Source organism: Heteronotia binoei, chromosome 1, assembly GCF_032191835.1.
Source record: "Heteronotia binoei isolate CCM8104 ecotype False Entrance Well chromosome 1, APGP_CSIRO_Hbin_v1, whole genome shotgun sequence".
Classification (NCBI taxonomy): domain Eukaryota; kingdom Metazoa; phylum Chordata; class Lepidosauria; order Squamata; family Gekkonidae; genus Heteronotia; species Heteronotia binoei.
The window spans coordinates 121734035-121759018 of NC_083223.1; the positions used below are offsets into that span (position 1 = coordinate 121734035).

Sequence of the window (24984 nt, forward strand, 5' to 3'; positions counted from 1 at the left end):
TCAAGAATCTTCCATGTGGCAGTTTTAAAGTAATGTAAGAAGCTGTTCTAAGAATCGTACTACTGTATGATTTGCCGAGGAATAGCACTTGAAAATGTTGCCATCAGCTATAATCCTGTAGCTGATGATCCTTGGGAACCTCTGAATGGGAGGCTGGGTCATCTCCTTCTCTGCTGCAAAAGCCTTTCACTTTCAGCGATGCTTATGAGTGAGAAGAATGGGGAGCACAACCAATGAACATAGGGACTGAAGAGTAATTTACCTCTCTGACTAAAACCATATTAATCATCAAGAAAAAAACTCCATGTTGCTCATCTGATATCAGGATCGATCAGTGCAGCAGTCTGCTGCAGGGCTGTTTGCTAATGCTGCTGAACACTTTTGCAAGGAAAAGGAGATCCAGTGCACTCACTGGAGGACAACTAGAGGTGGTGCATGAAACACCAGAATTGCTACTGCAGAGCCATACAAGTGCATAGTTAGCAATGCCCAGTGTGGATATAGGCAACTGTACTACTGACCTGCGGTTAGCAGCTTTTTACTACAGAAACCATACAGCGCATGGAGCTCCAGCAGTAACCCTGGTTCCTCTTCTGGCATGTCCTGATACCCTCCAGTTATAGTAGTGCAATCCCTTCCCCCAGGGGACACATAGTAGCTGGTAATCCTAATTTGTGTAGGAAAAGCCCAGCAGGAACTTATTTGCATATTAGGCCACACCCCTGACACCAAGCCAGCCAGAACTGCATTCCTGTGCCTTTCTGCTAAAAAAAAAAAAAAAAGCCCTGGCAGTCTAACAATAAACCTTTTCTTTCTGCTACTTGCAAGTCAATTCATAAGCATGCATGAAATTTACAAAAAGATGTGTGGCCTTCCAATACCTGAAGAATCATAGTGTCCCAGTAGGCTTCCCAATCCCCAGGTCCCAGCGAGGGATACCCTGGTTTTACAGGCTTTCCCCCACCCCCAGCCAGCTGGCCAGCGGGGGAAGCCCTGCCCCCACAGCCACCTCTAGATCTCAGGCAGGTTTAGAAACCTGAAACAGGTCCCGTTTCAAAATGCCTGTGTGTGTGTGTGTGTGTGTGTGCCTTTAAAGTTGAGCAGGAAACACGAAGCAGGAAGTATTTCATGGAGAAGTGTCAGTAGCAGTAGCTTTTCAGAGGCAGCCCCTCTGTTTGTTTTGCTTTTGTTTTAGAGCAAGTAAGTGGGTGGGTATGAGTATATGTGTGAGAGAGAGCTGCGTAGCTAGGGCTGCCAATCCCGAGGTGAAGGCAGAGGATTTCCTGGTTTGGAGGCCCTCCCCCTCGCTTCAGGGTCATCTGAAAGAGGAAGGAGGGGAGGGAAATGTCTGCTGGGAACTCTATTATTTCGTATGGAGTATCATTCCCATAAGAAATAATGGAGAATTGATCCGTGGGTATCTGGGGCTCTGGGGGAGCTGGGTTTTTTTTATGTAGAGGCACCATATTTTCAGTATAACATCCAGTGCCTCTCCCCAAAATAGTCCCCAAGTTTTAAAAAGATTGGACAAGAGGGTCCAATTCTATGAGCTCCAAAAGAAGGTGCCCCTATCCTTCATTGTTTTCCTATAGAAGGAAGGCATTTTAAAAGGTGTACTGTCCCTTTAAATGCGATGGCCAGAACTCCCTTAGAGTTCAATTATGCTTGTCACACCTTGGGGAGGGGTGGCCAGGGGACTGGAGGCCCCGTGGACCAACGTTGAGGGCTATGCAGCCTGGTGCAGGGTCACGACCCTGCCTTTGGGAAACGCCGCCATAGAACAAAATATGAGACACCCTACAGATTAATGAACATAGAACAAAATATGAGACACCCTACAGATTAATGCTGCTAACCTCTTCTAGGTGGTGGCTAGAGATCTTCTAGGATTAGAAGTGATCTCCAGGCAATAGAGATCAGTTCACCTAGAGAAAATAGCAGCTTTGGGAGGTGAACTGTAAACTATTATACCCCCTGAACTCCCTCCCCTTCCCAAATCCTGCCCTCCTCAAGCTCCCAAAATCTAAGGTATTTTTCAACCTGGAGCTGGCAACCCTACTGCAGATATATCTGCAGCCACATATTACCAAGTTCAGTGTAACAAGCCAATTTAATCAAACATGACTTCAGCCTTCTTAATTGGCCCAAACATGTGTAGCAGAACCTCTGCCAGTAACATATTGACAGTAATTCATATCTGAGTTGTTCTCTTCAGCTTCTAATAACTGTCCTTCCTTGCCTACTTCTTTAGTCACACCTAAATGACTAACCTAATTGACTAATTAATTCTACATCCACCATTGATGTAGAATCTTTATATACCAACATTCCGCACCAAGATGGATTACAAGCTGTAAATAATATAATCTCTGATAAAAACATAGCTGACTTTGCCACCAATGTGCCATTTTGTTCTCACCCATAACTACTTCAGATTTGGCAATGAACTTTTCCTACAGATCAATGGTACAGCCAAGGGCACTCGCATGGCCCCACAATGCTTCCTAGAATCCCACCCATTCCTACCTACCTTATACCTGCGTTACACTGATGACATTTTTATGCTCTGGACACATGGTAAAGATGCCCTGGATAAATTCCACCGGGCATTCAATGACTTTCACCCCACCATCAACCTGACAATGAATCAGTCTACGCAAGAAATATATTTTCTGGACACCACTGTTAAAATACACAATGGATGCATTGACACTACCTTATACCGGAAACCTACTGACCAACAAACATACCTGCATGCCTCCAGCTACCATCCCAAACATACCAAACGATCCATTGTATACATCCAGGCGCTACGCTACAGCTACACTTGCTCCAATCCTGCTGACAGAGATTCTCACCTGAGGAATCTACAACAAACCTTTTTGGAACTAAAGTACCCACCTGATGAAGTCAGGAAACTGATTAACAAAACCAGAATGATACCCAGAGAAAACCTGTTACAAGACAGACCCCCAAAAAGACAATAACAGAACACCACTAGTGGTCACACACAACTCTCAACTGAAAACAGTTCAACATATCATCAACAACTTACAACCTCTATTGAATAGTGACAGCTCTCTTTCAAAAGTACTGGGGGGTAAACCTTTTCTTGCACACAGACAGCCCCCTAATCTCAAACAACTCCTCACCCACAACAATACATCTCATCTGAGCATGGACACTGGTACCAGAGCTTACAATAAACCCAAGTGCCAACTTTGCTGCCACATACACCCAGACTACACAATCACTGGACCTAACAGCATTAACTACACCATCTCAGGCTCACAATCACTGGACCTAACAGCATTAACTACACCATCTCAGGCTCATTTACTTGTTCAACTTCCAATATTATATATGCCATTAAATGCCAACAATGCCCTTCAGTTCTCTACAAAGGGCAAACAGGACAAACCCTCTGCCAAAGGATAAATGGATACAAATCTGACATCAGGAATTATAGAACTGAGAAACCTGTGGGGGAACACTTTAACCTTCCAAAGCAATCAATGGGTGACCTCAACGTAGCTATTTTACTGCAAAGGAACTTCAAAAACAGAATGGAGAGCGAAATTGCTGAATTACAAATTATTATGAAACTTGGAACAAACACTTCCTCAGGAATGAATAGGGATATTGGTTTTTTATCTCATTACAGATGCTAAATCCACTCTCACTGAGTCAGTTATACATCCGCAGTATAATAATAATAATAATAATAATAATAATAATAATAATAATAATAATAATAATAATAATAATAATAATAATAGATTTTATTTGTATCCCGCCCTCCCCGCCTAGGCGGCTCAGGGCGGCTAACAACATTTTATACATTTACAATTAATAGATAAAAACTTTGAATTTAACAATTAAAAATTAAACATATAAAAACCAGTTAATAGATTTAAAATACATCATTTAAGTTAATTTAAATTTAAATTTATCTGGCAGTTCTGTGACGCTGATTCTGCCAGTTTAAATAGTTCGATAGTAATGTAGATGGCGGATCCTTTATTCACAGCAGTTCAGCAGTCGATGTCGATATACGCTTGTTTGAAAAGGACAGTCTTGCAGGCCCTGCGGAACTGGTCAAGGTTCCACAGGGCCCGCACTTCCTCCGGAAGCTGATTCCACAGAGCAGGGGCCGCAGCTGAAAAGGCCTGGGCTCTGGTGTTTTGGAGCTTGACCTCTCTCAGCCCAGGGATCGCCATTTTATTTTTTCTCACTGACCTCAGTGCCCTCTGGGGTTCATATGGGGAGAGACGGTCCCTTAGGTAGGCTGGTCCTCAGCCATATAAGGCTTTAAAGGTAATGACCAACACTTTGTACCGGACTCGGTATGTAATTGGCAGCCAGTGCAGTCCGCGCAGCCCCGGCTGTATGTGCTCCCGTTTTGAGAGCCCCAACAATAGCCTGGCCGACGCGTTCTGCACTAGCTGCAACTTCTGGGTCCGGCACAATGTATTTCAATGTATTTCTCTTTTAGAATAGTGTAGCAGAATGATTTTTTGTATTGACATACTCAAAATAGGGATATTGGCTGTTTATCTCATTGCACTTAGTTAACCCATTTTCACTATATTTTATTGTATTCTTTTTTTCTATGGCAAACTAAAATGATGTTTACATGTTAAGAAATAAATTAGGTGGACAAGAACATCACTATCCAAAGTATTTCTCTTTTAGCTGTATTGACATACTCATAAGAACATAAGAGAAGCCATGTTGGATCAGGCCAATGGCCCATCCAGTCCAACACTCTGTGTCACACAGTGGCCAATATGTGTGTGTGTGTATACACACACACACACACACACACATATATATATACTCAAACAGGGGTACTGGCTGTTTATCCCATTACATATACTGAACCCATCTCCCACTAATTTTAATGTATTTTTCTCCTAATGGAAAACTATATGTATATTGCATATTAAAAGGTAAATTAGTTGGATGGAAAATCTTCTGAGATATAAATACCTTCCTTTTGACCCAGGCTTAATACAATATAGTAATTAACAGACATTCTCACATTTTGACATATTACTGTTTTATTGCTTTTGAATGCTCATGCTATTCAGATCAAAGGTTTGCTCAATTTGTTAATTTTACTATTCTGTCATTGAATCTTAAATTTGTACCATTTTGCATTCTAAACCACTCCCTACCAGATAATTTTACTATACTATCATTGGATCTTAGATTTGTACCAGTTTGCATTCTGAGCCACTGACTACCAGCTATGTGTGGCCTTGCTCACTGTACTGGATTCCTCGTCTGATGAATTGTGCTTAGAAAGCACACAAAAGCTTATGTTCTGAATAAAACTAAGTTGGTCTTAAAGGTGCCACTTGACTCCTATTTTGTTCTACTACTTCAGACCAACACGGCTGACTACTTGGATCAATCTCCTTATTGTTGTTTGTTGATTGTTTTATGGTTTTACTGTTGGATTTTTACTGTTTTACTGTTTTATCATTTTTGTGATCCGCCCTGAGCCCGTTATGGGGAAGGGCGGACTATAAATCTACTAAAATGAATAAATAAATTGCGAAAACTGAGATTATGTGAACACTACCCACTGCCAACTTTCAGCTCATGCTTACATCAGCTACCAATACTGAGCACAGTCATTAAAATCAGATGGGGGAATGTTCCTTTTGTCCTGCCAATACAGTAATGTATAATGCATAAGCTGTTGGTCACTACTAACATAACTATAATCACACTGTGCTAATATTAACAAGAAATATGTTAAAGTATTTTACTTTCAGCAACAAATAACAGTAAGTTAGTGAAATATCTCTTTATACATGGACAATGTTTTAAAGCAGATGCCTCTGATAGAGTAGTTTTTTAAAACTTTGCCATAATTAACTTCCAGATGTCAGTGAAAAATAAACGTATCAGTATATATGCAAAAAAAAAATTAAAACCACATATATCGGCATGCTAATAAGGTTGCCAGATCCAACTGGGAAACTCTTGGAGATCTGGGGGCAGTTTCTGGGACGGGAGGGAGCTGAGTGGTGATGTTACTCTAGAACTTCCACTTTTCCTAGATTCTATGGAATTTATAGCCTTCCAAAGCTGCTATTTCCTCCAGGGGAATTGGGTTCTGTAGTCTGAAGATCATTTGTAATTCCAAGAGGACTCTAGACCCAACCATGAGATTAAAAACCATAGCAGTGTACATTCTTGTTTTTAACTTGGAAAGCAATAATAAAAAAAAGCAGGAAGATGAGCAACTTTGGACATAGTATGCTTCAAAAGACTTTAGGCAGGCCCAACCTTCTGGGTCCAGTTTTCCTAGTTATTAATATCTGGGGAGCTTTTGGGGCCTTTACTTAGCAAAGAACAAGAGAAATGTTCAGAAAATTAAATGTCAAGGTTTAAAAACTTCCGTTTTAATTCTTGGGACATGTTTATTTTATTTATTTAACAATATTTGCCCCCTGCATTTCTGCTTTCAAGAGAACACCAAGACAGCTAACAATTAAAGCATACATAATAAAATTGCATCATAAATTTTTTACAACCAACAAAAACATCCTTAAAACTGTTAAAAACCAGAGCTAAATGCATACAAAACTACAATACATAAATACATACATACAACAATACACACATAAATCACCAAATTCAGGGCTTTTTTTAGAGCAGGAACGCACAGGAATGCAGTTCCGGCTGGCTTGGTGTCGGGGGTGTGGCCTAAAAGAGCCCGTTTGGTGTAGTGGTTAAGTACGCGGACTCTTATCTGGGAGAATCGGGTTTGATCCCCTACTCCTCCACTTGCACCTCCTGGAACAGCCTTGGGTCAGCTATAGCTTTCGTAGTTATTGTCCTTGAAAGGGAAGCTGCTTTAAGAGCTCTCTTAGCCCCACCTACCTCACAGGGTGTCTGTTGTGGGGTGGGGGAAGGTAAAGGAGATTGTGACCGCTCTGAGATTCAGAGTATAGGGAGAGATATAAATCCAATATCATCATCTTCTTCTAATATGCAAATGAGTTCCAGCTGGGCTTTTTCTACAAAAAAGCCCCATGTGAAACAATGGGGGTATGGCCTAATATGCAAATGAGATCCTGCTGGGCTTTTTCTACAAAAAAGAAAGCTCTAATCAGATTTCTTCCTATCAGTTTTCTTCATTGTCCACCTTTTGCATACATAACAAATACAAGCAGGTGATAGATAACTCTCTCTCTCTCTCATCATAGAGTTTTTGAGGTAAGAGATGATCAGAAGTGTCCTCTTCTCTGCTATACTAACCAAGGTTAGATGAAGCATCACTGCTGTTGTCTATTAAATACCCTCCACCAGTGGTCACATTCCACTACTGCTGCTGACCAGGAGCTACCCTTTAAGGATTCTTCCACCAGCCAGGGGTCATTTTGTAGAAAAAGAGATGCCGGTGTTCATTAGCATAACTCATTTGCATATGCCACACATCCCTGACATCACCAGAAAGTATACTAAATTATATCGGCTCAAAATCTACCTTAAAATGCTTCTTGAATTATAATTGTCATAATAAAACCTTACTCCCATCATATTTCTAAAAATTACTTTCTCCTATGTGGCCACAGTGACACATCTGTCTGCTTTATATGTTTTGGTTATTTTCCTATTTTTGTGGGGGAAATATTAGAACGTTTGTCAAATTTTCACAAGGGGTTTGAACAATGGAGTCCAGAAGCAAGTATTTTGGGGAGGCAGGTAAGAAAAAAAGAGCACAAAAAAATTTAAGACTCCAGAGCTGCACTCCTATAATAATAATAACAATAATAATAATTTTTATTTTATATCCCGCCCTCCTTGCCGAAGCAGGCTCAGAGCGGCTCACATAGTATAAATACAAAATTACAATTATAAAATAATAAAACAGATAAAATATCCCAATTTACAGTTATTACTCAGTTAAGCAATTAAGAGATCAATAAAACAAAATTTAAAACCACAGATTAATTAGTGCTACAGATATAACATAGCTTGCATAGTGATGGTATAATTTCCACATTAAAAAGCTAGCTGGAAGAGGACGGTCTTACAGGCCCAGCGGAACTGGTTAAGGTCCTGCAAGGCCTGTACCTCTTCTGGTAGCTGGTTCCACCAGCGGAGAGCTGTAGCCCAGAAGGCCCTCTCTCTCTCTCGTTATTTTCAATTTGACCTCCTTCGGCCCAGGGATTGTCAGCAAATTTTGCGAGCTAGATTGAAGCACTCTCTGGGAAACATATGGGGAGAGACGGTCCCTAAGGTAGACAGGTCCTCGGCCATATAGGGCTTTAAAGGTAGTAACCAGCATCTTGTAAAGAATCTGGTACACAACTGGCAGCCAGTGCAGTTCCTACAGCCCAGGCTGTATGTGCTCCCACTGAGGGAGTCCCATTAACAGTCTGGCCGCTGAGTTCTGCACTAGCTGCAGTTTCCGTATTCAACACAGGGGCAGCCCCATGTAGAGGGCATTACAGTAGTCTAACCTCGAGGTGACCGTTGCATGGATCACTATTGCCAGGTCATCGCGCTCAAGGAAGGGAGCCAACTGCCTCGCCCGTCTCAGATGAAAAAAGGCGGATTTAGCAGTGGCTGTTATCTGGGCCTCCATTGACAAGGAAGGCTCCAGTAGGACCCCCAGGCTCTTGACCCTGCGCACTGTTTTCAGCGGCGCACCATCAAAGACCGGTAGGGGAATTTCACTTCCTAGACCGCCACAGCCCAGGCACAGGACCTCTGTCTTTGTAGGATTCAGCTTCAACCCACTCAGCCTGAGCCAGCCAGCCACAGCTTGCAATGCCCGGTCTAGATTTTCTGGGACATCTCCAGGCTAGTCGTCCATCTCCAAAAAAGGGTCCAGGCAAATAGGTGTGAAAAACCTCAGCTTGAGACCCTGGAGAACCGCTGCCAGTCTGAGAAGATAATACTGACTTTGATGGACCAAGGGTCTGATTCAGTATGGCAGCTTTATATGTTCATCAGTAGATAGAGCTGGGTGTCATCAGCGTACTGATGGCAACCCAGTCCATTCTTCTGGGCAATCTGGGCAAGAGGGCTCTCCCCTAATCGCCACTCTTTGTCCCCGACGGTCCAGGAAAGAGGAAAGCCATTGTAAGGCCAGCCCCTGAATCCCTGCGTTGGCAAGGCGGCAGGTCAGTAACGGTGGTCGATACGGTGGTCGACCGTATTGAACGCAGCCAATAGGTCTAACAGCAGTACTGCTGAACCGCCTCGATCCAGGTGCCTCTGGAGGTCATCCATGAGGGCGACAAGTACTGTCTCTGTCCCATGGCCCTGGCGGAAGCCGGACTGGTATGGATCTAAAACGAAAGTGTCATCCAGAAAACTCTGCAGTTGTAGTGCCACTGCCCTCTCAATGATTTTACCCAAAAAGGGTAAATTTGAGACCGGCCGATAATGTGCCAATTCGGTCGGGTCTGATGTAATCTTTTTTAGGAGGGGGCGGACCACTGCCTCTTTAAGAGGCATTGGGAAAAGACCCTCTATTTACGATGTCCCATATAGGACACCTAAGTTCTCTCTGGCAAGCTTTAATTAGCCAGGAGGGACATGGGTCCAAATCACAAGCTGTAGGGCGTACAGTAGAGAGAATTCTGTCAAATTTCTCCAAGCTGAGTGTATTGAAGTGATCCAAGGTAGAACCTGAAGACAGGCATGGAGCCTGTGAGCTCCACCCCCATTTGAACTGTCCATTTTCTCCTACTGATGTGGTCATTGATTCTTAAAGAGGATGCATGCATAATGGTCCGATGTGACCATTCCACCTTGAGTGACTCTGCTAAGAGTTTAGCCTCTTGACAGAGTCCAAACTCCTTATGGCATTGCTCGAGGCTCCGCTGACATACACAAACACACAAAAGCCCCAAAGATCCTGTCCATATTATGGAGAATTAATATTGGTAGCCTTGCGTTATCGTGAGTTAGAATTCCACTCCTGACAAGCACTTTAAAATAATTTGCCAATGAGAAAATATATTGATTCTACCACCATCACCAGGTACAAACTATGAATTAGATCCAGCAGTCTGTCAGCAAAAGGTCCTGACCAAGGATTATTCTCATATTTCTCTCCTCCTCAGCTTTTCTTTTTGAACTTGGGAAAGTTTATTCCTGAGGTCCCAGAACCCACATGGCCTTATAGCTATGTATGTGGGAAAGTTGGAGTACAGAGAAGGGGGGGGGGGACTGTCCTTTCCTCCATCTTCTGTCAGCCAAACTCAGCTGATGGAACACACAGAGTGAGTAATTCCATCCCCTTTGCCTCCTATATATATGAGGCAGAAAACCTTCCCTATTTGATGCAGTGCAATCTCTGAAAATTAAAGAACTGGTACGGCCTGTCACAAAAAGAATCCGTTATTGTTCTATACTGCACAAAACTGAAATCCATTACTGTTCTATACTGCACGAAACTGAAATTTTTCTGAATGTTAAAAATAGAAGAATCACAAGGACTATACTCACTGCCAAAAATTCAGGATTTTACTGCTAAGAATGCAGCTGCAAAGGGAATTGTAAAAAGGTCTTAACTATGTTGGTTTGTACTTTTTATTGATCTCTTACAAGCCAATGCATAAAGCAAATAAACATTAATTCATTCTCTCAGTATTCTTAAGCTTACAGAAAGAGTACAGCACACAGTCTCTTCTAGAAGCTGGAAGAGGTACCAACTGCTGGAAAAGGAGTTTCACAGCTGTAAGGAAATCTCAGAGAAGCAGACCATTTCTGCAATACCTTTTTACCTTATTTTAGAGGCAAGTGGAACTCACATCTGATGCTTCAAGCTTGTGCCATCCATTTTGTAGTAGGGCTTTTGCCTCAGGATCAGACCCATATAATGCGTTCTGCAATTAAATTGAAAGGGGGCCAAGCCACCTCCCATCATGCACTATGTAAGTGACATAGCATAGGTTTTTCGTGCATACTCAATTACACTGCAACATTATCAGAGGGGGAGACTGAAAGTACTGTGGAATGTGGGGGAAGAACTTTGTAACTATCTGAATAAACTTTCCTGTGTAAACAAGGCACTAAAATTGAAAGCTCTCTAGAGGGTTCATTTTAAAATGAGGAACCAGTGAGAGGCGGGCAGAGGAGAGCAAGTACAATATCGATGTTTCACAAGAGTCTGGGCACTGCAACCAAGAGGATAGAGTTAGCCTTTCACTCTCCCTTGGGTCACCCATGTTAGCAACCATTCCTTCCTTTGATTGAAATTTTGTAATTGCAGAGTCTGTGCAGATCTTATTGTTGGGTGTCAGGATCTTAGTCTGGTTAGGCCCACATCAGCCATGTCTTTGTGGATGAGCAACTCTCTATTTTCAATTATCTTTCTGTATTCATGAAGAAGAGCATCTTGTCTTTAGATACTCAGGGGAGAGATGTGGTACAACATGGGTAGCCAATCCTAGCTCGCCTCCTCATGGTACACCCTGGACAATGCTAAAGAGCTAGAACTTCTGGCAGCCAATCACAGGATCTCCTGGCTGCACAATGCACATTTCCATACTACCCATTCATAACAGCATTATAATACAATCAACATTATGTTTTAAATATTGAGGTTAAGAAATGGAGAATGTCTCCAGGAAAAATGGGGAGTGAGGTGGTATGTGGAGATAACATGCAACACTGACAACCCAAACTTTCAGTACAGCAGGAAAATAATATTTGACTATGGGAGTACCTCACTGTAAAACAGCAATTTCAGATCCGGAGGGAATAAAATCACTGAAATAGAGGATTCAGAAACTGTGGGGCAAGAAGGTGCAAAGTTTGGATCCTGGGGAGGCAAATTTTGCTAGTTCATTTGTTTAAGAATGCGATGTAGGGATCTGCACTTTTGTGGAAATGGTCACACTCATTAAAATGCCTTTTCTGTACAAACTTTGAGCAGTGGTGTCAATTGCTACAACTTATTATTATTTCACAGAAGGTCTGATTCATTAGTCATAATGAAGTCTAATTGAAGCTTATATGATGTTACCTGTAATTAAGTAAAGCACTGCTGTTTTCAATGAGATTTAGTGAATACTAACTTTAGCTAAATTGAGGAACCGATGTTTCTGCAGTTTAAAACAAAACAAACAGATGTGCAGCGAAGTGCTACTTACCACATGGTTCCTTGGTCTCTGCTCTCTGTGTCTATAAATCCAGAATCCAAAAAGATATCTTTGTATATCCGTCCCACAAGGCAATACATGTCTGAAGCTACCTGGCTCTCACTCTCCACCAGAGGTACCATAATATCTAGAGCTTTCTGTCTATCTCCAGGTAGATTTCGTCTGTTAAAAGAAAAATACAAACATCTTATTTTTCATGTGTTGTTAATATCTGAGCACTTTACAGCACTCATTGGTTTGACAGAAGCTGGAACTGGAAGAAGAAAAGAAAGCTGCATTTAGGTGTGTCACTTAATAAATTATATAGGAAATTCTTAAATGTTTACTTTTCCCTGCAAACTGTACCCAGTGGTAGACCTCACAATTTGCTGTAGTGCACATAAAACAGACAATATCCTCTATTACATAAAAGATAAAATTTCATAGTTCTCTTTTGGCAGTATGATTCTCATTAAATCAATGATGAAAGTGTGCAAAGAAAGTGTATTACACATTCTACCACATCAGCTGAAATGCAATCTTCAGTATTCTAAAGCACAACCAGAAAAGGCGGGAAAAGGAAGAACTGCCTGCAGTATTATGCTTAACATGTTGCAATCTAGCAGGATGCAACAACCACAACAACAGGGATTACAAGGGGCAACAGCTTCAAGGAATCCCAGAGGAAGACTAAAGCCAGCCTGAATCAAGCCATTTTAAATCTTGAATCACAGTTTCTAAATCTGGAAACAGAAGCAGATCCTTCTTCCCAATCCCTTTTGCCTCTTGATTTCATTGGCATTCTGTTGTTGCTTCTTGAGAGAAACCATTTTGCTCTTCCTGTTTCCTGCCATGGATATTGCCACAGGATATGGAATAGCGGCTTTTAGAAAACACAGTAGAATGGAGAGAGGAGTTGAGGACCTTGAGGTACTTGCCTTCATGTCACGGCATAGGACTTTGAATGTTAAACACCACTGTAGCTTAGAAGTTCTCTGAATGGGCTTCTTTAGAAGGGTTCCACTATTTAAAAGCCTCCCTGTAGTGAACAGCTTATCTTGGTTCACTCAGACCTTACAGCAACGTAGCTTATCAATTTTTTTCAAGTCTGGAAAGCTTCCTCAACCTGATGTTTATATTAGGGCTGTCTATACAAACCCCAGTTGGGGGCAGGGGATCCCCTAGTTTGGAGGACCTCCCCCCACTTCAGCATCATCAGAAAGTAGGGGGTGGGGGGGGAAATGTCTGCTAGGCACTCCATTATGCATTATGGAGACCAATTTCCATAGGGCATAAGTTGATTTGCTCAAGTTAATTTGGGTAAATTATTCTGTTTTGGTTTGGTGGGATTGGGTAATATTGTATCTTTACACATTATTTATATGCTTGTATACTGATGGTCAGAGCCCTGTGGCGCAGAGTGGTAAGCTGCAGTACTACAGTCCAAACTCTACTGACAACCTGAGTTTGATCACAGAGGGAAGTTGGGTTCAGGTAGCCAGGTCAAGGTTGATTCAGCCTTCCATCCTTCCGAGGTCGGTAAAATGAATTTCCAGCTTGGTGAGCAGAAAGTGTAGATGACTGGGGAAGGCAATGGCTCACTATCCCGTAAAAAATCTGCCATGAAAACATCATGATGCGACATCACCCCAGAGTTGGAAACGACTGGTGCTTGCACAGGGGACTACCCTTACCTTTTTATATTGACGTTATTTTTTAAAAAAAATAGCGATGCTTTGCTGTAGATATTTTTAATTTGTTAGCTATTTCATGTTTCATGTAGTGAAGAATCATGATAAAATAGTTCAATTAAAAAAAAAACCCTTTAACTTTGTTTGAATCACAGTTAAAGTATGCCAGTTGGCATTTTCCTTTTTCCTGATAAAAATAACTAATGATAATCTTTATTCTTAACAGATATTTTTCATATTTTGTAACTAAATAATTCAAAGACTGATTGACAACCCAGCATCATTCCCCTAGAAATCAAATTTCATCTAAAATCTTGTCACTTGTTTGATTCTGAATAATGAATATATATCCACATTCAGTTTTAAATATGAATAATGAAGGTACAATGTCATTCTCAACTGATGCAAGAAAAAAATGTATCCTGGTATCAGAAACAGATGGTATAGCATACATATTGGCATTAATAACAAATGATGATCAGGTGTTTTATTTGAAATAAGCAACCACCTGTACGAAGATGGCATCTAAATATAAAAGGGATAGAGGAAGGGGCCTTGAACAAACTGCTGTTGAGGCCTGCTTTCTGGGAAAAGTAGATATTTTATGCTCCTCTGGCACAGCTTGAGTCTATCTAATACCATCTGAAAGCACAGGACTAATATTTAGACTTCTGCATAAAAGTGAAATGTTTGCCAGACTGTTCCCATCCTTGTTAGGCAAAACAGGTGAATTTATGTTTTTGCCTTTTGAATATGTCTCAGCATTTGCCTCTTGGTATTCTTCTGTTTCTTCAACATGCTTTCCTAATCACAAGCAGTAAAAGCGGTAAAACATGGGTTTTAAACACTCACGTTATGGAAGAAGGAAGGGGGAAGAGGGTGAGTGGGAAGAAAGAAAGATTTAATTTGGACAGTGAAATAATCAGGCATGTAAAAAACTAGCTTTTCAGGAAACAAGTATGCAACAATAAGAATTGTCATTTTATGATGAGGGAAAAGTTCTCACCTGTTCAGTGCAAACGCATAATGAAATTTCACATGATGATGCAAAGCCAAGTCAAAAGTTGGAAGTTTTTCTAATGTTTCTACCAGTTCGACAATAGAATCATAATCCTTCCAGGAGACAGAAAGGTTTTTTTGTTTTTGTTTTTTAAAAGGAAAACGAAAAAACAGCATTAATTTTAGTCTGAACTCTTGTAGATCTTATGTTGACATTGTCTGAAGGGATATACTCATTACTTCAAATGAGTTCTACAGTCTTTATTAGATGATGGATCATTACAGTATCTTTGCACAGCTGTCTCCTGCCTATCCTCTGCTACAGCCCCAAGATGTTCCAATGCACTGATCCTGGTAAATTTAAGAATAAACTTGAAAGGTCAGCCTTAAGCCTTGAAATGGTTTCCAGCCAGAGTTACCATTCAAAAAGGGCAAGTGTGAGCCACCCCACCTCTATTATTCAGAGATAATATGAGTTTATTCCTCAAAAATATCTATATATTTGATTATTATGAAGTTTAAAAAACAAACAGGCAAATCCTTTTTATAAGAATACAGTTTCATTTGGGTAGCTGTGTTTGGGTAGCAGAATTAAAAACAAGAGTTCAGTAGCACCTTAAACACCAATTAAACACCAATTCCCACCCCCCCAGGTGTAAGCTTTTGTGAGTCAAAGCTTATTTTGTCAGATACAAATGAAGATCCATCAGCCACTACATGCAGGTCGAAGTGGTGGCCAGAACACACCCTCCCCCATTGGGAAGAAACCATCCAGGAGGCCCCCCTCCATTGGAACCATGTACCTCTGAAGCATTAACAAGGGAAAATAACCACTAGGGTTCCTCCCTCATTTTTGAAAGCACAATCTCTTTAAAACTAGCCATACATAGACTAGCCATACATACAGTGGAAATAAAATGTCAGCCAAGCACAAGAGAGCACCAAGGTACCTATTGTTAAGAACCTGTCTTGGATGACTGGCAAGTACTTTATTTCCATCCAGCCTAGGGGTGGCCAAACCGTAGCTTGGCTCTCAAAGCCCCCAAGTACCCATCAGCCAGCTTGGAGAGGGCATTTGTATCTTTAAATTACTTCTCCAAGCAAAGCTAAGTTGTAACAAAGTTCCATTGTTAAACAACTGTGTTCCTCACCCTACAATGAGACACCACTGTCAGTGAACTATTTAACCTAGAGCTTACATTATTCATTACTTTTTTCTTTATACTGGAAGTAGCAGCTAGCCCAGACCTATTACCATCCAAGCATTAACTCTGAAAATTTTCTGAAATGGTGCCTGGATCAGGTATAGTACATTACTTCCTGCAATATATTAATGAAATGAAGATAATTAAAAGAGACAGAAATACCTGATCTGGATAGCCCAGGCAAGCCTGATCTCGTCAGATCTCAGAAGCTAAGCAGGGTCGACTCTGACAAGTACTCAGAATGGAGACCTCCTTGGAATACCAGCAGTTGGGAAAAGAGGCAGGCTTTATTCAGCCATCTCTCTGAATATCCTCCAGGCCCCCAGTAGGGGTCAGTTACCAGAGGTCACCATGACTTCCAGCTGCACACACACTCACTTGCATATATAAAAATACAAAAATATCCCTCCAAAGAGAGACAGAAATAATCCACTTAAATTCAGATTCCTACCTGAATATCTCTGTATGATAACAACAAGTTTATCACAATGTCTGCAGACAGAAGCTCAATGTTATCCACCCTTTGTCGTATCCTTGCCAATTCTGCAGCTAGCTCTTTCCCTGTGTACAAATCACGAGCTTTTCTAATATCATTCAAAACTGACTCCCTGAAGTACTGGCTAAAATAAAAAGAAAAGAAACAATTTAAGCATTAATAATGGCTAACTCCCACTTGGATAGTTGCTTCTATAGCAACTACTCTTTTGGGGTATAGATGCAGATCAGTCATTCTGGTACAATTACAAATGTTAACTGCTAAACAGACGGTTTCAGAAATGGCACAGAACATATCATGTGATGAATTAAGTAAATATAAGAATTTGTGATCTGGTTAATTTAGGCATGAGAAAATCACACAATGCTCCTCATCCTCTCAGTGTCAGAGGGAATTTTTTAAGAATCATGAATTGTGGAAAGCTCTAACAATACTGATAAATGAACAAGTGCTATAATACTTGTTCATTTATGGCAGACAGCTCAATAACTGGAATGAAAAGTTTCAGTGCTGGAACACACATAAAATTGTCCCCTTTATGACCGGCCTTGGTCATGCGAACCCAAGTGTCCTTACCTTGAGCTGGCCTGTGCCACTTTCAAAAGTTGAATAAAGCGATCCACCAAGGGTAAGCATATTGGCCCAAGCAATAATTCAAAGCTGGGTTGCATCAGCTCAGTCAACCCCTTCATGAAACTGCTGTCACAGCAGTATACTTTGTTATGCGGAGTTATCATATATGGAACAAATATGTAGTTCCCAGTGCACATCTGGAGAAATGGAAGAGATATAGGCAATTAAATGGAATTATAAATATAATAATAAATTATAGCTTAAGGAAATAAATGTCCTGAAGATAAAATTGTTTTCAATAGAATATATCTATATACTAATAGCGAAGTCAGACGGATCTCTGGATACTCAAATTTGGTGATGGGAGCTGTGAACAATTTCTACAAACCTGGAAAAAGCCCCAGTTTTTCAGAAAACAATGTGAAATCTAAAACAAAAAAATAAATATTTTTTTAAAACACCCACAAATGATAACAGGGGCACACGTTGTAGCTTTAAATAAGTGATTTCCTCAGTGCCTTGCTAGGCAACCACCGTATTCCAAGTGGGGTTTATTTGAGAATAAGGCGGGGGGGGGGGCCTTTCTGGACCTATCTTGGCATTTAAGGGAGGACCCACTGGGGCTAGGCCTGACTAGGGGTGCCAGCTACAGGTTGGAAAATTTCTGGAGATATTGTGGTGGAGTCTGAGGGCAGAAGCCTCAGCTGTCATAGAGTCCACCCCCAAAAGCAGTCACTTTCTTCGGAGGGACAGATTTCTGTTATCTGGGGTTCAGGTTTAATTTTGGTAGATCTCCAGGCCCCCCTGGAGGCTAACAGCCCTAGGCCTGAAAGCAACCTCTGGGTGACTTGATACCGCCCAACTTGCATGACTCAGTTAGGCATCATTACTTCCTACTGTTCAACAGAAGCCACCCAATGAAAGCCAATGTGGTTTAGCAGCTAAAGCTTCAGAGTAGGGTCTGGGAGACCCAGGTTTGAATCCTGTTCTTGCTGTGGAAGCTCACTGGCTGATTTTGGACCTAACCTACCTCACAGGGTTGTTGTGATTATAAAAACAGGAGAGGAGAATAATGTAAGCTGCTTTGATTCCTACTGTGAAGAAAGTTGGGGTGTAAATGAATAATAATTATAACTAAAGATGGGAGGCAAATTTAGGTTGCTGAATGGCTGAGAAGGACAGAATGAAGCAGGGGAAGGATATGGAACTTGCCAGGAAAAGAGGAAATAGTGTGGGGAGGGAGGTGCAGGCGAAAGTGAGATGCCACTCCACAAATCTTTCAGGGTGGCCTACCATGCAAGTGGGTCTGGTCCAATGGCTGGCGCCACACAACTGGGCCACAGTCTTCCTAGGCAGAGGCTGCTTGGGGGGCAGAGAAAGAGGGACAGATAAAGGTAGGTTGACAGTAGTTGAGTGGGAAGAAGATAGGGCTGCTAACTCCAGCTTAGGAAATCCTAGAGATCTGGGGGGGTAGAGCCTTGGGGTGGAGTTTGAGGAAGGGAGGGACTTCTGATTTATATAATACCATGGTCTCCAAAGCAGCCATTTCCTCCAGGGGAACTAGGGTTGCCAAGTCCAATTCAAGAAATATCTGGGGACTTTGGGGGTGGAGCCAGGAGACACTGGGGCGGAGCCAGGAACAAGGGTGTGACAAGCATAATTGAACTCCAAGGGAGTTCTGGCCATCACATTTAAAGGGACAGCACACCTTTTTAAATGTCTTCCTTCCATAGGAAATAATGAAGGATAGGGGCACCTTCTTTTGGGGCTCATAGAATTGGACCCCCTGGTCCAATCGTTTTGAAACTTGGGGGGTACTTTGGGGGAAGACACTAGATACTATACTGAAACTTTGGTGCCTCTACCTCAAAAAACAGCTCCCCCAGAGCCCCTGAAACCTCCAGATTAATTCCCCATTATACCCTATGAGAATTGATCTCCACACAGGGAATAATGAAGTGCTCAGCAGACGTTTCCCTCCCTCCCCCCCTCTACCCATTTCTGGCGACTGAAGGAGGATTGGCCTCTCTACTCATGAGTTGCTGCCAACTTCTTCAAAGTAACACAGACACCCCATCCCAAGAGGAAGCCTTTCCAATCGGAGACTAAAGCCTCCAGAGCTGGAAATGCACATGGCCCTCTGGGGGCGGGGCTTCTCCCCACCGGCCAGCTGACTGGGGGCGGGAAGTAGCCTGGGAAAGCGAAAGAACCCCGCTGGGACCTGGGGATTGGCAAGCCTAAGGAGAACTAGAGTTGCCAACCTCCAGGTGGGGGCTGGAGAGCATGCAGAATTACAACTGGATGACAGATATCAGTTTCCTTGGAGAAAATGGCTACATTGGAGGGTGGACTCTATGGCATTATGCCCTGCTGAGGTTTCTTCCCTCTCCAAACTCTGCCCTCCCAAGGCTCCACACCCAAATATCCATGAATTTCCCAACCTGGAGCTGGAAACTCTAAGGGGAACTGATCTCTGAAGTTGGGAGATCTGCTGTGATTCCAAGAGATCTCCAAGCCCCACCTAGAAGGAGAAGTAAGCCAGGGGCAGGGGGAGAGGCTCTGGGCACTTTCTGGAAAGGGAAAGAAGAAATAGTAGGGGAGGTAGAAATAAGATGTCTCTTGTGGTTCCCTACGTTATATGTAATTTTCATATTAAATATATTTCTTATGACATATCACAGTTGCCTATGGGATCCCCTCCCCCTTGAAGCTTACCTGACCACTACCCTTTAGCTGCCGGTCCAAAACATTTCTTTTTATCTAGACTTTAAACTAAGAGGGTTGATTTTTAAAACCCGTTTTAACCTTGTTTGATGATATGTTTGATGAGGATCCTTTTATGCTATTTTATCCTTTTATGCTTAATGTTTTTATACTCTGGCTGATTTTATGATTTTATCATGCTTAATTTGTGAGCTGCACTGAATATGTTCTTGGGAGAGGAAGCTTTACCACTTAAAAACACAGATTCTGGTGATAAACTCATTGCTATACTGAAAGCTTGCACTGAAAACTAAGTGAATGTTGTAAATGTAAGTGATAAGTTTATGTTATTGAAGGAGCACAGCTAATGTTTCAGAAAGTGTGCTTGAAACTTCATTTTTGCATGAATGGTTCAAACACTGCAAGCTTTATTTCACAGTATTATACTACAGGGATAGCTTGTTATACTGTGGAAATAAGTATTCCAAGAAAATCTCAAAAGAGATCTAGCTTGTGTTATTGAAATATTGCATGCAGCGTAAATGGCAATTTTATTAGCAATGCTAAATACCAGGTGCATCATTTTATACTAATAAATATCTGGCATAGAGGTGGGATAGATTATGATCTGTTTAGAGGAAAAACTGGGAAAGAAATTCTCCATTTTCTAGCCCTCAGTGGGACATATTGTCACAAGCCGGCCAGGCAAAGACAGAAAAAAGGATGGTTAGTGCAGGGACTTGAATTATGTGATGAAATCCAGAAAACGCTGGACCAAAAATTATGCAAAATGATATGTGTAATGGCAGAAGTATTTAAACCCCTAGCTTTAGGTGGGGGGGGGGGGAGAAAAGTGAGAGTGAAAGCAACCTTGCATGGGAGTGAGTGTGAACACTATCACTGCCTCAAAACTTGAATAACCTGCATAATTTTATTAATTATAACAGCCCAGTTCTGTTCTATCTCAGCTAAATAGCAAATCTTCAGTTTTTCAAGGAATAGCAGGGTGGGTGATGGAAGTAATCCCACCCTTTCCTCTTAGCTGGTAGATGCACTTTGTACAACCAGGAGGCTAAAGCCATGTCTGGGACTCACCTTCTAGTGGATATGACTTCCAAAAAGCAAGCCCTTTTATAATAACTATGTTAACTCTCCTTGGCCACAAAGATCCTGCCAGCTCTGGAAAAACTTTAAAATGTTCATCATAGATCCTGCCAATATTGCATTATAATTTAATATTGCCATCTTCTCCAGTATTCATCTTGTTGTACATTAGTTATTCTTGGTTAGCTTGATAGGGAAATTACTAAAACAATGATGAGAAGGATGATGGATTAGTGCTTTTATCTCCAGAACTTGCATTGTCTCTCCCCATATTTGCCCCGAAGGACTTTATGTTCAGCTAAACACCATCTGCTGGTTGTCCCCTGCCCAAAGGACGTCCATCTTGCCTCGACTAGAGTCAGGACTTTTTCTGCCCTGGCTCCTCCTGGTGGAACATGCTTCCGTTGGAGATTAGGACCCCACCTGACTTACTACCTTTTCATAGGGCCTGTATCACCAGGCCTTCGAGTGAGGCAGCGGATGTCCATAGTACATCAAGTCTGGCCTCCCTAACACAGCATTCCAGCCTACTGGAACATCATTGGTTCCAGCTCTGTTTGCACTATGGCCTGATTAGTTGTCTTCCATCTGAAATGGAGTAATTTTATTGTTTTAATTGTTTATTTACTTCTAATTTTATTGCTTATTGTTTGTCTGTTGTGATCTGCTCTGAGCCGACTCATAGGATAGGGCAGACTAGAAATTAATATAAATAAATAAAGACAACATCTGTAACAAACCATATTGCATCAGAGGTATTACTGATAGTACTTGGTTCCCCTTCCCCCCGAGATGGTAAAAACTGCATATAATTTTTAGAAACCAAATAAAGAAAACACACATTAATGTTGTAACGACTCCAGATATAAAGCAGGAACTTTATATTTACAAAAAAAAAAATCATAAGCAACTGAACAGGGCCTGAAAAATATCTATAAGATCATAAGGTTATCAATATTCCTTTCCTTTAGATGCATTTTTATCTGTCATCACAGGCTCAATTCTCACAATTCTTTTGGAATTGATACACTTGCCCTGTAGCTATGGCTGTCAATGTAAAATCCTGAGTCTAACTTTGAGGACACCAGAAAGCATAATGAATGCATAGTGAATGCACCATTCATACAAAAAATAATCATTATGACAAAAACAACAGAAAAAATTCACTTCATACCAATTTCATGGAGCGAAAGATTGGGAGAGGAAGGTAGAACTAGCCCATGTAGAATAGGATATGGGTAGTGGTGGAAACTGCCATCAAGTCACAGCTGATTTATGGAGACCCTGTAGGGTTTTCAAGGCAAGAGACATTCAGAGGGGGTTTGTCATTGCCTGCCTCCATGTCATGACCCTGGTATTCCTTAGAAGTCTCCCATCCATATACTAGTCAGGGCCAACACTGTTTAACTTCCCAAATCCAATGAGAATATTCTCCATTTCCTAGAATATTTGTTTTTCTGATAGGAAAACAATTTGGCTGAAATAAGGGGCCATATACAGAAGATTTATACACTCATGGCAAAAAAAAGTATATTTCAAAGCTTGGAAACCTGCACAGTTATGTACAGATTACTCTTTTTTACCCTGTCCCTCTTTTATCACTCAGCCAGATACCACCATGGCTGCATGGCAAAAAAAGGGATGGGATAGAAAAGGGGAAAGATTAGGTAAACCTGGACTACTCTCTCCTCCTTGTTTCCTCCCCAGCTGTCAGGATCCAACCCACTATCATTTCCAATAAGACAAAAATACATTTTCCTAATGAAAGACAACCAGCATATAAATTTGTGTGGAGGTAGACAAACATTTCTGAATATTTGGTGCATATGCACTAAAGTGTCCTGATCAACCACAAGTCTTCATCATATTTATCTTTCACTCTTCATATGTCTGAGTCCAGTGGCACCCTTAAGACCAACAAATACTCTGCATCTGAAGAAGTGCGCTTGCACACAAATGCTTATACCTTGAATAAAATTTTGTTGGTCTTCAAGGTGCCACTGGACTCAAACTTTGTTCTGCTGCTTCAGACTAATATGGCTACCCACCTGAATCCATATGTCTGTTATGGGAAACTCATGTAACATTGGTTTAGCCCCTACATTATACTAGTGTGGTACAGTGGTTGTGGCCAGGGAGATCTAAGTTCAAATCCCACTCTATGAAGCTGAATCTCTCTTACAGCCTAACATCTCATAGGAGGGTTGTGAAGATAAAAACAGGGGGCTTATCACTCATATCATCCTAAAACCTTACAGAATGGAACGGATAAAAATCAAACACATGAACAAATAGGACTGCCACAAAATATGTGAAGTATCTTTTATGGATAACTCTTATAGAGAGAAGCTGAAGCAGGCATATATCAGCACAATTTTATTCAACAGCAGAAAAATGAACTTAAAGTTGTCTGTTGTCTAAAATTTGAACAGTTTGAGTCAGGAAGGCTTTAGAAGCAATGTCAGAGAAACTATGGGAATACGGATGTAGACACTAGTTCTTACACAAATAATGTGGCAGGCATCTAGAGAGAGAATATCAGTAAAACTGACTTTTTCTTCCTGTGAGACCCAGTACATTTAGTTAAAATTTCTCGTTGCTTTTAATAGCATTGTAAAAAGTTCACTACATCCTACAGACTCCTGTTTAAAATATAATCGCTTTCTAACACATTTCCTGTTCCTAATACATTTGTGATGTAGCCGTAGAAGAAAAGAGAAATAAAAAATACCCTGCCAAACTCCACCACAATTTCCTCTACATGACTGCAACTGTCCATGATGTGTGTATAGAAACATAAAAATGATATAAGCAAGACATCAACCGAAAGAGACAATCCACAAGCTTTCAAGAGCTAAGCTAATACCTTCATGCAGTTCAAAGCTAGCTTTGAAGGAGACCATTCCCCAGCCTTAATGACAGAGAGAGACAGTGATTCTCACAGACTGAAGAATAATTTTTATTGCAGCTACATGCCTCTTTCCCATTACTCACTTGCTGCAATTTTCACCACTTTCCAAATCCTGTATTTATTTAGTAATGTTTATCCTGCCATTCCAAAAGTAAATGCACACAAACATACAACAGATGTACAGAAAGCAAACAGCAATACAAGCCCAATCCCCCAAAGAGGAGAAACACCTAAAAAAAATAGACTGACATATAAAAGTATAACAAACACTAAAAACCAGGATTAGCTTAATGCCTTCTCAGGCCAATCAAGATAGTTTTGTGCACTAGTTTAAAGCAGCCTGCTGGCAGTTCTTGTACTATTCCCCAAAACTTGCTCAGCCATTCCCATTCCTATCCAACACCACACCCCTGAATCCCAAGAAACCCAAGACAACCTTTATGTTTCATCAAGAGAATACAGCTTTGTAACTAAAGGTCCGTTCAAAGCCCACCTTACTGACTAGGAGTAAATGTTCCCATCTCTGTTTACATGGACTTTTGCTGTCATGTAGTCTGTGCTCATTAGAACACTGCTGGTCCTGATTAGAGGTGCACAATGAAGGAGCACCAGGTTGCTAATTTGTTGCTCCAGGAAGTTTATGCTTTTGTCCAGTCTAATCCAATCCAATCCAAATACCTTTATTGGCATAGAAGTAAAAAGTACAGCATGGCAAATTTACACAGAGTTTCAGTTATAAAAACTAGTCAAGCATTAAGAAGGGAAGCTAGTCTTTTGCTCCCTGATTGTTATGACAGTCAAAAGGTACTTTGCAACTAGGCTAGTGGTATGGGAACATTGGTCAGATAGTAGAAAGAAAAAAACAGGTTACTCACCTGTAATTGATGATCTTCGAGTGGTCATCTGTGCAGTCACACACATGGGTTTTCCCGTCAGGACGAACCCTACCTCGGAGATTTTAAAAGCTAGCCTAGGCGTTATTTTTGGCGCGCACTCCCTTCCGTCCTGGGGAGCAGGCATCCACTGCGCATGCCTGGAACGGGAGGGAGGCGCCCGACCCAGCCAGTTTCTTTCCCCGCCGCCGATATAGTAGATGAGCGGTTGCAGAGTACCAGTAGCCAGCAGCGGGGATGGTTGGGCGGGCGTGTGTGACTGCACAGATGACCACTCGAAGATCATC

The 24984-nt window shown here is 41.4% G+C and overlaps 1 protein-coding gene across 1 annotated transcript in view; it reads right to left on the reverse strand.

Moving 5' to 3' along the window:
• The window catches only part of MAP3K5 (mitogen-activated protein kinase kinase kinase 5), a 208598-nt gene that overhangs the window by 104778 nt on the left and 78836 nt on the right, over positions 1-24984 (reverse strand). Inside the window, exons 4-7 of the mRNA XM_060240022.1 lie at positions 17090-17283; positions 16469-16637; positions 14820-14926; positions 12135-12305 (exon numbers count right to left, since the gene is read on the reverse strand). Of these exons, the coding sequence (XP_060096005.1) occupies positions 12135-12305; positions 14820-14926; positions 16469-16637; positions 17090-17283 (641 nt within the window). The remainder of the gene's footprint in view (positions 1-12134; positions 12306-14819; positions 14927-16468; positions 16638-17089; positions 17284-24984) is intronic.